The sequence below is a fragment of the Giraffa tippelskirchi genome, chromosome 10 (genome assembly GCF_054371585.1).
Source record: "Giraffa tippelskirchi isolate mGirTip1 chromosome 10, T2T-mGirTip1v1.2.pri, whole genome shotgun sequence".
NCBI lineage: Eukaryota > Metazoa > Chordata > Mammalia > Artiodactyla > Giraffidae > Giraffa > Giraffa tippelskirchi.
In genome coordinates, this window is record NC_137284.1 from 74,316,012 (window position 1) to 74,332,268 (window position 16,257).

General features: G+C 37.7%; 1 protein-coding gene and 1 pseudogene across 7 annotated transcripts in view; one reads left to right on the top strand and one right to left on the bottom strand.

Annotated features, from left to right (window-relative positions):
• HDAC9 (histone deacetylase 9) overlaps nucleotides 1–16,257 on the top strand; it is a 788,642-nt gene that overhangs the window by 511,861 nt on the left and 260,524 nt on the right. For all 6 annotated transcript variants that reach the window (XM_081537682.1, XM_081537684.1, XM_081537687.1 and 3 more), the window contains one exon: nucleotides 4,392–4,441. In XM_081537682.1, the coding sequence (XP_081393808.1) occupies nucleotides 4,392–4,441 (50 nt within the window). The remainder of the gene's footprint in view (nucleotides 1–4,391; nucleotides 4,442–16,257) is intronic.
• Nucleotides 12,298–15,732, bottom strand: LOC145524791 (CDK5 and ABL1 enzyme substrate 1 pseudogene; annotated as a pseudogene). The gene has a single exon (XR_014067845.1). The product of XR_014067845.1 is annotated as a CDK5 and ABL1 enzyme substrate 1 pseudogene (transcript).

Consider the following 16,257-nt stretch of genomic DNA (forward strand, 5'->3'; position numbering starts at 1 on the left):
TGTATGGGCCTCCATTCTACTGAGAACAGCACATTCCAGCACTGTCATTAGTCAGTGCTGCTGTCAGTTCAAAATACTTGGCAAGCAGTGTGATAAAGAGCTCTTCCAACACCAGTGCTCTGTGGAACGAGTGGTTTACAATCTAGCCAATGTAGATTAAGCAAATCCTACTTTAGGAAAAATGACAGTGCAGGTTTTATGATGTTGACTTTTATTTGAATAGCATTTGTGTCATCATGTTGTAGCTGATGGGAGTAAATGCATTGTGAAGTTTGTTTACATTTTTAATCTAAAAATTTTTTTCACATTTTTATGTGAATTTATCTTCACCTTTCAGATTTATTTTGTGTCTTTCAGTTCTTTTCTTCTGTGACCTTAACACACAGAGGGCACAATATAACTTATTTTAAGTGAAAAATTCCTTATTACTATACCTAGAACCCTGCATTTTATAGTAAGATTGCATTTTAAATCTTAATATAGTCTATGTAGTACATGTTTTAATTATGAAATCAAATAGTAGTTGGCAGAAGTAGAAAACTAATAAACCTAATCTTAAAATATGATTTTTCCAAACTTTATTATCAGATTTTGAAATCAAATTTATGTTTCACTGCTTTACATAAACTTTGTATGAGTGATAGAATCAACAGTATTGAAGAAAGTTCATGACAAAAACATTTTAGCTGAAACAATTCTGTTAATTAAGTTTATTAATAATCTTTTATAATAGAATAACAATGCATGACATGGTGATATATGCCCCAAAGATTATGTTTTAACTAAAAATGCATTTTAGGACTTTTTCTTGAAAGTCCCTCTCTTTCCAGTAAGCCTGTTGTCAGTTCCAAATTATTGGACTCTTTCACCCAATTCAGTATTATTTCAAGATTGTTTTATGTTAACTGGTCCGAAACAATTTGAAAGCAAGTGGATGACATGTAGTGAACAGGCATCTTAGAAAGCAATTATGAGGGGAAATTAACAGTCAACAGTTTTAACACTAAAAATCTACCCTTTTAAAACAAGTGGCAGACATCCCTAAATTTATGAAGTAAGCATATATAGTTGTGTGTGTGTGTGTGTGTGTGCATTTATGCACATGCAGGGTGGGGAGAAATTGACAGAAAAGAGAACACAGGAAGATAACTCAGTTTTTAGAAAATATTATGAAAATTTGATGAAAGACAATTTGTATAGTAGAATTAAAGTTATATATTAACATAAAGCAAGTAAGTCCATCTAGATATTTACACTGTGTGTATTATTTTTCTTTTTTCTGTTGCTGGAGTCAGTCTCTGCACATGCAGATTTTTTACATAAAGTAATTTTTGCTGTGGATATTGTGGAATAAAATTTCCTTATTTTAGCATGAATTAATAATTCCACCCAGTTTACCAAAATGATGAAGTAAACCAGACAATAACTTGCACAGTATTCTGTGGTCAAAATACTCATGCATTTTAAGGATAGGAAACTATGTTCATTTTTATTATTTGTTAATTTAGTTAGAAAACAAGTAGAATACTTTCCCCATTTCTTTTTTTTTTTAGCTAGGTCTCAAACTTTGGATTTAATTAAGATAAATTTACACATAGGTGTTTCAGAGATGTTCCACGATAACCATATTGCACATATTAAGAGAAAGGCCATATTTGTAAAAGAATTGAAGTTTAAACTTTGGCAGCTTTGAACTGTTGTATTTATAAAACATGGCAATACCACTTTTTAATTTTTTTTAAGGAAATTTGACACTTTTGAGGAAAGCTGATTTTCTCAAAACATGCATATCATTTAAAGATTTGAATATTTAGAAATGAATTCCAATGTATAATTTAGAACTTGGATAATAGTCCTTTTCAAATATGTATGTGATAAAAGCACCAACTATTAATTTTTTATTTTTTTACAGATTTGTCCAAATAATTTGGCCATTTTTCTCATTAGTTTTGAATATTCAATGTGAAATAAAATTCATACAGTAGATGATTTCAGAGTTAACTGTAGATACACATGTGGAGTTCCATAGGCACCTCTCAGGGATCAGTGCAACAGTGTCAGCCTTGTGTGCAGGCTATAGGGGTAAAAGGAAACAAGGATGTTGTATTGCTTGGTCTTGATGTCTAGCACTAAATTCAAATTTGATGATGCTTCTGAACTACATCAGTTTCTCCCATCAATTCAGAAACTTCTTCAATTCAGGGTTTAAATTAAAAATCTTGTTCTTTTAAAAGTTTAACTTCTCATATTTTTTTGTTCTTTATGAAATTTGAATTTTGGGGGCTTGTTGTTTTATTTATATCTCAAAGACCAGATTGAAGCTGCCATGTATGAATGTGTAGAAATTCATAGCCATCAAGATATTTTCTTTATCCTTTCCTTTTACTCCCACACTTCCTCTTCTTCCTCTAATCCCTCCAACACAGATGGTGCAGGAGGGTTTGTCAGTGTACACACATAGTAAATTGAAATTTATTCAATTCTATGAATTTTCTGAGTTTAATTGATACTGCTACTTTCGACGGTTATGTTCTGGTGTTAGGAGAAAGGATTTACATAAAAATTCACTATGACCAGATTCATCAGTCTTTGTATCATGAAAGACATCGATAACTTATAAAATAATTAGATTTGAAAATGGGCACCATTTATCTCTTTAAATACTCGAGACCCTGTAAGGTGACACTTTTAAAACATTCTCTCCAATCATTTCTGGCGAGAGGTTTTCGTTAGCATTAATGTTCCTGTCATTCTTACTACCAGTTTTCATTATCTTGTGGCTAACTGGAGCTCAGTCCATGGATAAGGTGATGTAACGTTATTAAAAAAAAAATCGAGTCAACTCAATGAAATAAGCTTCTCTTACACACTACTAAGTTTAAACTATTGATTAGTTTGGTTGTTTAGTATTATTTAAACAGTGCTGAAGTAGATTCTCAAGTACTATTTGTCTTCTGTATTTACTTAGAGTTTAATCATTTTTTAAAATTACTTTAAAATTACTTTATTCCATTGTAATATTACCTTTAGCCCTTTTCACTGACTATGGAAGGAGGAGTTCAAACATTAAAATATACATTATTTTTTATTTTAATTTCACATATGAATACATCCTTGCAAAATATTCACTGATACAGAATTATCTTTGTTATGAGGAACAACTTAAGAAACTTTTTACCATTCCTCAAGCTATCCATGAAAATGCTTAGGTATCTTTTACTGATATCAGTATTTAGATTTTAATATTTTTTCATGATTTTTTTTTTCTGTTGACTTTTCATCTTTTTTCCATTGAAAGTCCTTATATATATATAATGAGATATCTTATTTTTTTATTTGCACTTAGATATTTCTTTATAGTTTTCCATCTGTTAGCAATTGCATTTGAAAACCCAACTTATAGTTTATTGTTTTCAAAATAAACTTTCTTATGTGACAGCAGAAGCTATTTAGACTTTTATTGACATGACACGTAAGATTCATCACAAACCTGTTTTCAATTTTTATTATTTATTTCATTGATCATCAACAATTAGGATAAGTGAAATGGAGATTTGTACCTGGTTCTACAACTGATCTCCTCAGTGACCCATATGAATCACTTCAGAGATAGTTTACTATGATATAGAAATGCCCACTGCCTTTCCTTTAGTTACTTTGTAAGACACAAGTCTTAGAGCTTTAGGAGTGGTAATTTTGGTTTTCTCCATACATGTAGTAGATAATATAGAAAAACTAAGTGCTCATAAACAAAAATGACTAAAACTTGCATGAAATCTCAATTTCAAGAGATAGTCATAAGTAAGATTTTGACATTTACTTTAGATCCCCGAAAGGTTATCCTTTTTATGGTTCTGTGACTTAACTTGTTTAAAATATTGGGAATATTGGAGAGGCTTATCATATACTTGTTCTCAGCTATATCTGAAATATTTAGAATTTAAGGATAAGTCTGTATACTTAGATAAAAATTTTCATATTTGGAGCATGTGAAAAATGAGAGTGGCTCTGAGCCAACTCTGTGGCTCAGAGCATCACATTAGAGGGATACACTTAGGGAACAGATGAGTTATATATGATAAGGTATAAATAAAAAAGATATTGTGATAGATTATAAATTGTGTAGGGCAGTTGAAAAAAAATCTTGAGAATCAAATTTCACAGGTATGTGTTTGTTCATGTGGGGCAATAAATTCTACAGGTAATAATATATGTGTATATATATGTATCAATTTGCTTTGAGTTCTTAACAATCTAAAGCTTGGTCAGTTTCCCTCTGAGTGATGATAAATACCATGTGACATAATATTATGTATTAATAAAAAACCAAAATTTTAAAAACTATAATTATATTCAAATTTATATATTTTGTGTGTCTTTTTACTATGTAGGTGACTCCTCTCAAAAGTTTTTTTCTTCATTGCCATGTGGTGGACTTGGGGTAAGTATCAATTTACTGGTTTAAAAATTTTTTTTGTTAGAGTATAGTTGATACACAATGTTGTGTTACTTTCAGGTGTACAGTAAAGTAAATCAGGTATACATATAGCTTCTTTTCTTAGATTTTTCTCCCATATAGGTCATTACCAAATATTGAGTAGAGTTCCCTATGCTATATAGTAGGTTCTTGTTAGTTACCTGTTTTATATTTAGTAGTGTGTATATGTCAATGCTTATATCCCAGTTTATTCCCCTCCTTTTTCCTCTGGTAACCATAAGTTTGTTTTCTACATCTGTGACTTTCTGTTTTATAAATAAGCTTATTTGTACCTTTTTTTTTAGATTCCATATATAAACAATATCATATGATATATGTCTTTGTCTGGCCCACTTCACTCAGTACAACAATCTTTAGGTCCATTCATGTTGCTGCAAATGACATTCTGTCCTTGTTTTCATGGCTGAGGAATAGTCCATTGTGAGGCTTCTCTAGTGGCTCAGTAGTAAAGAATCCACCTGCCAATGCAGGAGACATGGGTTTGATTCCTGGGTCAGGAATATCCCCTGGAGAAGGAAATGGCAACCCATTCCAGTATTCTTGCCTGGGAAATCCCATGGACAGAGGAGCCTAGCAGGCTACAGTCCATGGGGTTGCAAAAGAGTCAGACATGACTTAGCTACTAAACAACAATAGTCCATTGTATATACGTACCATATTTTTTAAAATCCGTTCCTCTGTTGATGGACATGTAAGTTGCTTCCATGTCTGGGCTATTGTAAATAGTGCTGCAGTGAACATTAGGCTGCATGTATCTTTTAGAATAATGGTTGTACCAGTTTACATTCTCACCAGTGGTACACTTAGTTCCCTTTTCTCCACTCCTCTCCAGCATTTATTGTTTATAGATCTTTTTGATGATAGCCATTCTGGCTGATGTGAGGGAATACCTCATTGTAGTTTTGATTTTCATTTTTCTAATAATTAACAGTGTTGAGCATCTTTCCATGTGCTTTTTGGCCATTGGTATGTCTTCTTTGGAGAAATGTCTATCTAGGTGTTCTGCCCATTTTTTGATTGGATTTTTTTTTGTTTTTTTTTAAAAATATTGAGCTGCATGAGCTATTTTGGAAATTAATCCCTGTTGGTTTTGCTTTGTGTGGTATTATTTTGTGCCATTTTAGGGCTGTTTGTTTTGTTTATGGTATCCTTTGCTGTGCAAAAGCTTTTAAATTTAATTAGATCCTATTTGATTAATTTTGTTTTTGTTTTCATTACTTTAGGGGGTGGATCAAAAAAGATGTAATTTATGTCAGAAAGTATTCTGCCTATGTTGTCCTCTAAGACTTTTATAGTATCCAGCCTTACATTTAGGTCTTCAATCCACTTTGAGTTTATTTTTGTGTTTGGTGTTAGGGGGTGTTCTAATTTCATGCTTTTACATGTAGCTGTCCAGTTTTTCCAGCACCACTTATTGAAGAGACTGTCTTTTCTCCATTGTATGTTCTTGCCTTTGTTAAAGACTAGATGACCATAGGTGCCTGGATTTATCTCTGGACTTTGTGTCCTGTTCTGTTGATATTTATTTCTTTTTTCGTGTCAGTACCTAACTGCTTTGCTACTGTAGCTTTGTGGTATAGTCAGAAATCAGAGAGCCTTATTCCTCCAGCTCCATTTTTCTTTCTCAGAATTTCTTTGGCTATTTGTGGTCTTTTGTGCAAATTTTTTCTACATATTTTTTAAATCTAATTCTGTGAAAAATAGCATTGATAATTTAATAGATATTGCATTGAATCTGTAGATTGCTTTGGGTTGTATAGTCATTTTCACAATATTGATTATTCCAGTGTAAGAACATGGTCTAATCTCTCCCATCTATGTTATCTCGTTTCTTTCCAAATACTCATCTTGTGAATATAGGTCTTTTATCTCCTTTGCTAGGTTTATTCCTAGATACTTTATTCTTTTTGATACAGTGGTAAATGGGATTATTTCTGTTGACTGCTTTTAAATAACATAAACTTCAGAAATATATTCTTTGATTTATTTGGTCAGTTGTGCTTAAGCCTGTTTCTCAGTATAAAAGTTATTCTGGACTTCCGGATTGACCAGATGATTTGTAGGGCTCAGTGCCATGTGAAAATACAAATACCCCTGTCCAGAAATTATTAAGATTGTGAAATCTTAAAGATTGTGAAAATACCTAAGTAATCCAAATGTCGGACCCTGAGCACTGCAGGTTCCTGTGTGAAGCTGATTTGCTAGACATTTATATTGCTGGAGAAAAGGTAATACAAGAAGGTTTAACATAGTGTTATAGCAGATTTCAGTTTTCAATACAGTTATGCTGAGTATACAGATATATTATATTCCTGGAGAAAATGGCGTAAACTTCACAAAGCACTTTGCATCATGGGACATTTTGTTTATGAACCTCCTGAGGTCTTTTTGTCTTCAGTAATTAACAGAGCCTTTTTGATCCAGGATATTTATACCATATTTCGAAGACAAATTTGTTCGAATCCGACAGTGTATGGAGGAAAAATGTCGACGTTTTTGTGGGTGATTAAAACATACCCTATAACCTATGGTCTATTTAAAGTTAACCCTTACCAGTAACAAGCCATAATCCTATAGAAAGTGAAAAGTGAAAGTCGCTCAGTCGTATCTGACTCTTTGTGACCCCATGGACTGTATAGTCCATGGAATTCTCCAGGCCAGAATACTGGAGTGGGTAGCGGTTCCCTTCTCCAAGAGATCTTCCCAACCCAGGGATCGAATCCAGGTCGCCTGCATTGAAGGCGGATTCTTTAATGTCTGAGCCACCAGGAAAGCCCTCATCCTATAGAACTGAGTGCTAAATCAAGATAGGCCAAAATAATTCTAGATCAGGTTTCCAAGGACTTAGGAATTTAAGTCTTTGTTTCTTAGATCATTGAAGGAAAAAAACACAACTAGTCCTGTGTATATATAAGGCAGTTATTTTTCTATAACTAAATTTTACCCAGGGAAATCCCATAAATTTTCAACTAATTCTATCATTTCAGTGATGCTCAGTTAAGCAAGGATAATCTTGCTATTCCTTCACCTGTGACCCTGCCTTGTAGAAATAAGAATGGCAACTGCAGCCAATGTCCATTTGGACATTACAGTTTACTGGCATACAACTGAGGTTTATAACAACTTTATAAAATAGTCATTATTGTTAATACCATTTTGCAGATAAGAACCTGAAGGCTCAAAGTTGTTTCTTCTTTGATAAATAGAATAATAAAGATAAATTTATTATTTAAAACTTAATATATGAAGAAGCTATTTTCCTGAAGTCACATATAAAAAGCTTGCAGTATGAGGTTGACGTGCAGCTTAGGTCCTTCCAAAGCTTTCATCTTCAGCAGCCCGGCCGTGGTCCCTGGAGCCCAGCAGCACAGCTGTGCAGCTAGTACAGTGTGGTCCCCTTTGTGGCAGCTCATCATGAGCTTCACACTTTGACTCCCAGCACAGGACAGTCACCATCCCACATTAATCCTTGCTCATTTTTCTCAAACCTCCTGTGGAGCTAGGAGCTTGCAAAGTCGTTCTAGAAAGCAGAGAATTAGCTGACTTTTTGAGTGGGTCTCATTGGCTTCTGCACTTATTTTCTGACATCCCAGGTGGCCATTTGAGGAGAATGGCTGATTATCTGCAAACAAGGCAGAGAGTAAAACAAAGCTAATGACTGCTCTGTGGATTTGGTGATTGGGAGGAAATCAAAGCTATTATAGGCTGGTGGTCATCCAACCCCCACTCATTTACAAGTACATTTAATTCATGACCCAGAGTTGAAATGAGGATAGCTCTCTAGGACCCACTTCTCAAGCTTGTCCTCTGCTGTGCCTGTGGCTCACTGTCCCTTGAACACAAAGTACATCTACTCAGCTATGCTAAACCCATAACAAGGAGACTTCTTATTCTTTAGCAAGAACTGCTCTAGTAAACTCTTAAGATGCCCAAGAAATGAACAGAGACTGCTGCTTTGGCACAGGGGGTGTCATAGATTAGCACTGATGTAATCAGTATAGTGGCAGCAAGGGTGGTAGATAAATCTAGCTTGGACAAGCAGAAGCAGGAAGAGTAAGATTCGATTAGTTTGACTCCATCATTGCTGGAAAGGGCTTGAGAGAGGCACCTCTTCATATGAAATTGGCCTATTAGGTCTTCTGGTGGTGTTTATGTAGGTCTAGGTGAGTGTATATGTGTGTATGTGTTGTGTTGTGTATATCTACACTTGATGCTAGAGAACTAGCTTGATTCAGTGTTTTTGTTTCTTTTAGGAACCTGATTGTCTTCTTAGACCATCTTGGACTCCTGAGATCTTTGGTTTTGATATAAGCCCCAAGAGAAACTGGGTCTTGTGGATTTGTATTAATTTTTACCTCCAGGACAGTCCAAGACATCTTAAGTATACAAAAGATATCCAATATGAACTTGGAGTGGGCCAGCTTGGCAGCAACATGGAGGCACCCTAGCAGGCTTTGAAAGCACTGAAATTGCTTTTGTCTTAAGGCACCCTTCTGGTTCATATTATCTAAGATGAACCCATTGGTGTAAATTCCAAAACAGTGCTCCCCAGTTGTTATGATAAATTGCAGTTACCTAGAATATATACCTTCCTACTAGATGAGTTTAATTTGTACCTACTGAATGCTGATGGATTAATTGGCTTTTGAGGGGTCTTCCTGGGGCATTATGAAGTTAAAAAATCTCTGCTACTTATTTGATTTTGCCATAAAACGGCATGTGATTATTTGCTCGGGTAGCTCGATGGGTGAGTGGTATCTAAGGCGCTTTAAAGTGTGCTCTCCAGAATGGTGTTTTGAACAACGATCTCAAGGTCTCAGAATTCCTTTGTGTTTGGTTCTCATTTTGTTTCATTACTACAACATGACTCACTTCTGATTACTGTGTGATTGCACTACAGGAAAATGCACCAATTGAAAAGAGCATTTTACCAAACCCCAGGCCTTGGTCATCATACAGTGAAACAGATAATTAAGGGACTCTGGAAACAAAAGCTGGTGCTGGACCACTTTAGTTCTCACTCCTCAGGGTATATCACTAAAAATAGTGATCATTTTCCTGGCCATCTGACCTGCTGCTGTGTGAAGAAATCTTGAAGTCATTTCTCAGCCTTATTTTTCCCTCTTCACTTGATAGGCCACAAAAAAAAAAAAAAAAACCCACAAAAGCAAGGACGAGCAGGCTTTTATGATAATGTCGTCATCAGCTCCCAGCTTCAAACACTTCTGCGGCTTTTGAGTTGTCATTTATAACTTGGAACTGAATCGACCCATAATTCCCCTGATACACTTAGAGAAATTGATAACAGACTCGGCACTTCTTTTATGGCTCGGAGGAGGCAACTCCAATCACATCACTATTGGCAGGCAATATTATTTTTTGACATGGTTGTAAAAGTATAAAGGGGCTTATGGCATTTGTTTAGATGAGGAATGGGCTCTCAAGCTGTGCTGGGGTTTACAGGACCAGATTAGTGAGAAGCACAGGGAATATGATGTTTGCAAACAGGATATGATTTTATATATAAGTTTGGGTTTCATGCTCTGCTCCCTGGGGAAAGCCCTGCAGACAGCAGAGAATTCCGCTTTTATCCTACAGCAGACCAGCTCCTAGTGCCAAAAGCCAGAAAAATAAACGTGGTCAATGGGCAGTGTCAGACCCTTGATGGGAGGAGGAGGAGTCAGGGAAGAGGCAGAACAATTCCCCGGGAGGAATGAGGAATTGCAGAGCACGAAGGCCTGCCTGCCTAACTGGTCAAAGATGTGCCCGAGGGTTCTGGGAGGTTTCATCTAGGCACCTTCTCCAGCAGCAGCTCCGTTAGTCCTCGAATGCAACGCTGGCTTTTTATTACAAACTTTTTCCATCCATATTCTATTTGATTACCCCTAGATCTGACACCCTGTGAGGTTTATGGATGTCAATATTTTTGTGATTTGGGGAGGAGGAAATAGGGAGAAGGATTAGGTGATGGTGTGGAGGTAATTTTAGGCTCGTTTCAGTTGCTCAGAGGTTTTCAGCAGACATTTTAGTTATATACTGTGTTCCCTGTAGAGGATGCAAGTTTGGATGAATCGTGTCAGATTTTCTTTCACTCTCTCAAATTAAAAATGTAAGCTATCCCCTCTGATATATAAAATTTGCATGTATGAAAATAATATATATGTGCACATATTTTAAGAAAATTCTATTATTTTTACCACATTTATAACTTCATATTATTTTCCCATTTATTATACCTCATTGGTTCTCCACATTTATCCACCCGATGACAATAAAAATATTCCAGTGGCACATCTTTCAGACAGCTCTGACTTTCTCTGTTGTATTATAATATCAAGGAATGATTTACTTTATGAGCAAATCTGTGGACGTATAGTTAAATTCAGTGTAGTAGAAAGATTTGGTTAATTTTTCACCTGCTGTTTACAGTTGTCTTCTTTGAAACAAACCAAAAAGAGAAAAACAGTATTTTAAAAGGCACGAAGTGTGCCATCATAAGAGGAGTGAAGGGCTGGAAAAATAAGATAAGGCTAGTTGTCAGTGATTAGACAAGGAGCAGGAATGCAGACTAAGAAGACAAGACTGCTTTTCCCATTGCTCTTAGCCTTTCCATTGGACTGGTTTGGATAAATGTGCTGTGGGAACACAGAGGAGGGAACTTCCCGAATTGAAAAGAAAGAAGAGGGGTGTGGGGGTCACTCGAGCAGTTGTAAGACAAATATTCAAGAACAGTGAGGAATGAACATGTTTTGGGTGAGTCTGTGTGTTTGTTGGGGTGGGTTATGAGTTTGGAGCTGGGGGAGGCATCCAGGCATTACCTGTTGAGGCTCTCATAACACATCATATTTTTGACAAATGCACGAAGTAGTTGTTGATTAGTAAAGAATTTTTTTCTTCAGGAAAAAAAAACAACTAAAAAAAGAACTAACGCTGATGCCAAAATTTGGATATTCCTGGAATTTTGATAATGATGCAGGAGCCCCCTTCCTCTTAAACTTACACATCATGTGTTATTCCCACCTATGTGTCCCCAGCATGTACAGTGCCTTTTGTTACATTTGCAGAAAGAGGCGAGAATAGCATCTGTTTCTCACATGCAATAATCAGGATAATGTTGATTTTCCTCATATTAATGGTCAGGTCTAACCTGGCTTGCAATCAGTGTTTCATTTCCTCCACTGCTGCTATCAAAGATGCATCACAGTCCTCTTCCCTGCAGCACAATGAGAGGATCCACCCTGATTTGAAATCTCTCTTGCCCCATCTCTCTTTCTAATTGTATTTGGATTTTCATTAGTTTTAAACTTGATGCAAATGATACTAGCAGGAACACCCGAGGGCACCTGGAAAAAGTAAAACAGATAAGCGGCCTTCATGAAATTGTTTTGAGAATTTTGTTTCATGTTGTGGATTCCACAAAAAGATCATGTTGCCCTAGACTTGGAAAACATAGTCCAAGATATTATGCAAGCCAGGGAATTCTTTGTAAATAACAAAGAAAGTTTGCAGTATTGCATAGATCATGCTAATTATGCGTACCCAATGATAGTTGAAAGGAAGTAGACAACAACCCCTTCCCCCCCAGATAGATACATACATTACTCTGTGTTGACTGCAAACTGTAAAATTCCATAGAATCTTTAATTGCGTGATGTCCATTGCAGGGAAGAGGAAGATTGGAAATGAAAACCTTAACTTCCTCCTTAATTCACTTAACTGTAGCATTCCATCTGTGATTAAATTCTTTTGATTGCTTTGACATTATGGAATGCATTTAGAAATTTCATTTTCATTTTCTTTTTTTTTTTTTTTTTTTTTTGTGTGTGTCTTAACCCTATTCTGGATTTTATAAAACACTTTATATATATACATATATATATAGATATAGATAGAGAGATAGCACAAGAAATGTGCCTGTGATGCACTCTAACATAGAGCACAGGAATACACACCATGGAGCCCAACCCCAGCGTGTCCACAGGAGAAAAGTGCGAAGGTTCGATGCGCACATAAGGTGTGACAGTGGAAAGGTACAGAGTGCCACACACCACACCTTTCCACGCAGCCCACCCGACAGTGATCGCTTGTCGCCTCTGTCCCATTAGTGGTGATGGGAGCATGAGCAGAAACTATATGATTTTCTAAGGGCAGAGGATATCCATCTGGTATGGAGAGAGTGAAGGTTATCCAGAGATTTATCTAGAAATAATTGCCGAAGGTCAGTATGACTCCAGGCTGAGGTCCGCGGGTGCGGCTGGCTGTGCAGGTGGAGGCTGATTCGGCATCTCTCAAACACACAGACTTTCACACATCTCCATACACTCCTCCAAGGAAAAGTGCACTTCCAACAGCGGCTACAAAAATAGATTGGCACGCTTTTTTGATACAGTGAGGGAATCTTCTAGAAGCGTTCCCCCTACTTCCATGAATTCTCTTCCCCATCTGCTCTAGAACTTCGCACTCCGAGTTGGAACAGGTCCGGAGAGAAGGGCCTGGACCACGCCTGCAAGGTCTGGGTGTGGCTGCGAGGAAGTCCCAGTGGGGCCAGCAAGGGACTAGCACTCGTGCTGGGGGGAGCCATCTTCTGAATGGGTCTCCCCTTCCTGGTTGAGCAGTAATCAGCTCACTGCCCATCTCATCTGACCAGATGGAAGACTCCCTGAAAAGTTCCTGGTACAGCTTCTGTACAGAAACAAATGTTGAGAGGAAAAAAAGTTTGCTATGTTGAGTTCTAGTTTTGCATTTCCAGTAGTATGGCACTACCACTCCGGGCTCAGAAGAAATGGTCCCCGGCCCTCCCAGGAGGCCTGTGCTAGGAGCTCTGGACCAGGCGTCTGTAGTGGGGCATAACTTCGTGCTCTGGGAGGTGAAGGGCAAACTCCAAGGCCACCAGCACTGGGAACTCAAAGGCAATCAGTTCTCGTCGATTCAACCGGAACTTCTCTTCCAGTTCGTCAATTAAATGCTTGACTTCATGCTCTTTGAGGTCGCTTCCGATTTTGGCCGCTAAGAGCACGCAGGCGCCAGCACAAAGTTTCCGGTTTTGTTTGTTCAGTTTTCCCTTGAGGGCGAGCTTCTCAAAGTAGACAAAGGCCATGGCCACTGTAGGCTCCTCGAGGCCACAGTCCTCCTGGGCGAGCTTCCGCATCTCTCGTTTCAAGCTCCGAATTTTGCTGAGTGTTAACTTAATGTGAGGGAACTTCTCCTTGAAGGTCTCATTCATGTCCTTCTTGAGATCAGAGGGCTTCACGTAGTCAATCACTGTGGTCATGTACGAAGGGAAGATGAGAACTCGCTTGTGCTTGCCGCAAGGCCACTGGGGGTCATCCAGGAGATTCGGGTCATAGTCCAGAAAGTCTCCCAGGTCGCTACCTGTGTCGAGGCTCCCCTGGGTGCTGCTCGCCCGGCCAATGGAGAGGCTGCGGTGGCTCAGGGTACGGAGCTGGGAGAAGGAGGACGTGGAGTCTAAGGTGTTTCTCCGTGTTCCGAAGGCATTCGTGGGCAACCGAAACTGGGTGTAAGAAACAGTCTTCCCGTCGGCACCCAGCTCCACGCCTTCCAGGCCGATGATCTCTTTCAGGCTCACGGCTCCCGCTGATTGTCTCCCTCCGTCCAGCTTCAAATCCCCAACTTGGGTACTGTCCCGATACGGCAGCACTGAAAATATACTACAGAAGGATCTTCTGCCACTGATAAGGACTATTCTGCCATTCCTGGTATCGTGCTGCCGCATATTCTTGATAAAATGAATCTTCTTAAAGTTCTTTGGTCTGGGCGAACCGGAGAGAGTTCGACATCTCCGTAGAGGGGCATTCTCCTCAATGTCTTCCAGGGTCTCCAAGGATGATCGCTGGGAGATGAGGCGACGTTTGTACTGTGTAGAGATGATTTCTTGGAGAATTCCCAAGAATATGGGAATGGTGGTTGCTTCCTGGGAATGAAGCCAGGTGGTTGGAGAACAGAGGGGTAACTTTTCATTCTCAACTCTTTGATACCTTTTGAATTTTGCTTCACAGACATGTATTATCTCTTTGGGCAGAAGAGTGGAGGGAGAGAAGCTCATAGAACACCTATCTGTCCTGCTTAGCGGGCTCAGTTGCTCCCTGCTGTCTGACTCTTAGCCACCCCATGGACTATAGCTCACCAAGCTCCTCTGTTCGTGGGATTTCCCAAAGCAAGAACTTGGGAGTGGGTTGCCATTTCCGTCTCTAGGAGATCTTCCCAATCCAAGGATCGAACCCGAGTCTCCTGACAATGTGAGTTCAAAAAGGTCCAAAACTGACAGACAGGAAAGAGAACAACCAAGTCCCATTTACTCGAACAGAGAGGAGGCTTCAGGAAGCCCATTTTCTTTTTTAAAGTAAAAATGACTGTAACAAAACTATTAAAGTTCTTCTGTTATCAAAATGAGATAGTTAAAAAATGCTATCATCAAAGCTTTACACATGTGTTTTTTACCCTTGGAACTACAACACCTGTGGGGGTGGGGAGTGGGAATGTGTGTGTGTGTGTGTGTATGTGCAACTGTGTCAACCAAAGTTGTGTCAGTAGTGGGGAAGAAGAAAACACATTCATTTCTGGAATTTCTTTTCCTATCATTTTCTCTGTTCATTTTCTTGCCTATGGTTCTTGATTATCAACATTCACACAAGAAAAATTGCACCTTAGGTTCTGTAGTTGCTGAAGGTAAATAAATTTGATGAACTTCAAGCTTCAACCTAACAGGAAATCTATGATTCTAAGAAACAAAAATTCAGAAATTAAAGCATACTACAGCGAGTTTGAATATACATTACTGATTGTCAAGAAAACATAAACCCTTAGGTCCAACAAAAACTTAGTTGACAAAGGAAATAAGACTACCTAGAAAAATGCACTTTTGAGACAGTTTCTATGTTGTGCAGCCTGAAATGCAGATAGACCCAGCCCCACCTCAACCTTTCTTTTTGATGTAAAAAAACTCCCCTTTGCCATATTTTTCACCCTGGTTAGTTCCAGATCCAGATATTCATCCTATAACAAACCAGCATTTAATACATAGTATCAACATATCATTACTGGATTTGCCTTTGTGAAGTATTTTGCCAGAAAGTTTAGTAAAAGTGTTTGTTAAGATTCTCAAATAATACATAGTTTTCTTTCAGAATTCAAAACTAAAATAAATTATTTTACTGAATGCTTAAGCCATAGTAGGCAGTTCACAGCAGAGTCCTTAGGACTTAATCATTCTAACCCCCCAAGTAGAATCCATAGCTCCTGACTCCTAGGCCAGCAGCATCATTATCATTGTATCATGGTTTATTTTTAAATATAAAATAATAAGTAAAATAAAGGACTTAAAATACAAAGTGATGACTCACCTTAGCAATGAAGCAAACATTGCATCACTGTTTTTATCAGTGCTGATAAGGCTATTGAAAAACTAATACGTTTGTGAATGATCTGCATCCAAAATCATTTAGTTTATGTCTAATTTTATCCCTGTGTATGACCGTCTCTAGGTCCATCCACATTTCTACAAATGACCCAGTTCATTCCTTTTTATGACTAAGTAACATTCCATTGTGCATATGTACCGCATCGTCTTTATCCATAGTTCTGTTGATGGACATTTAGGTTGTCTCCATGTCGTGGTAATTGTAAATAGTGCTGCAGTGAACGTTGGGGTGCATGTGTTGATTTGAATTATGTTTTTTTCTGGGTATATGTCTAGTAGTAGGATTACTTGGTCACATGGTAGTTCTGTTTTTAGTTTTTTA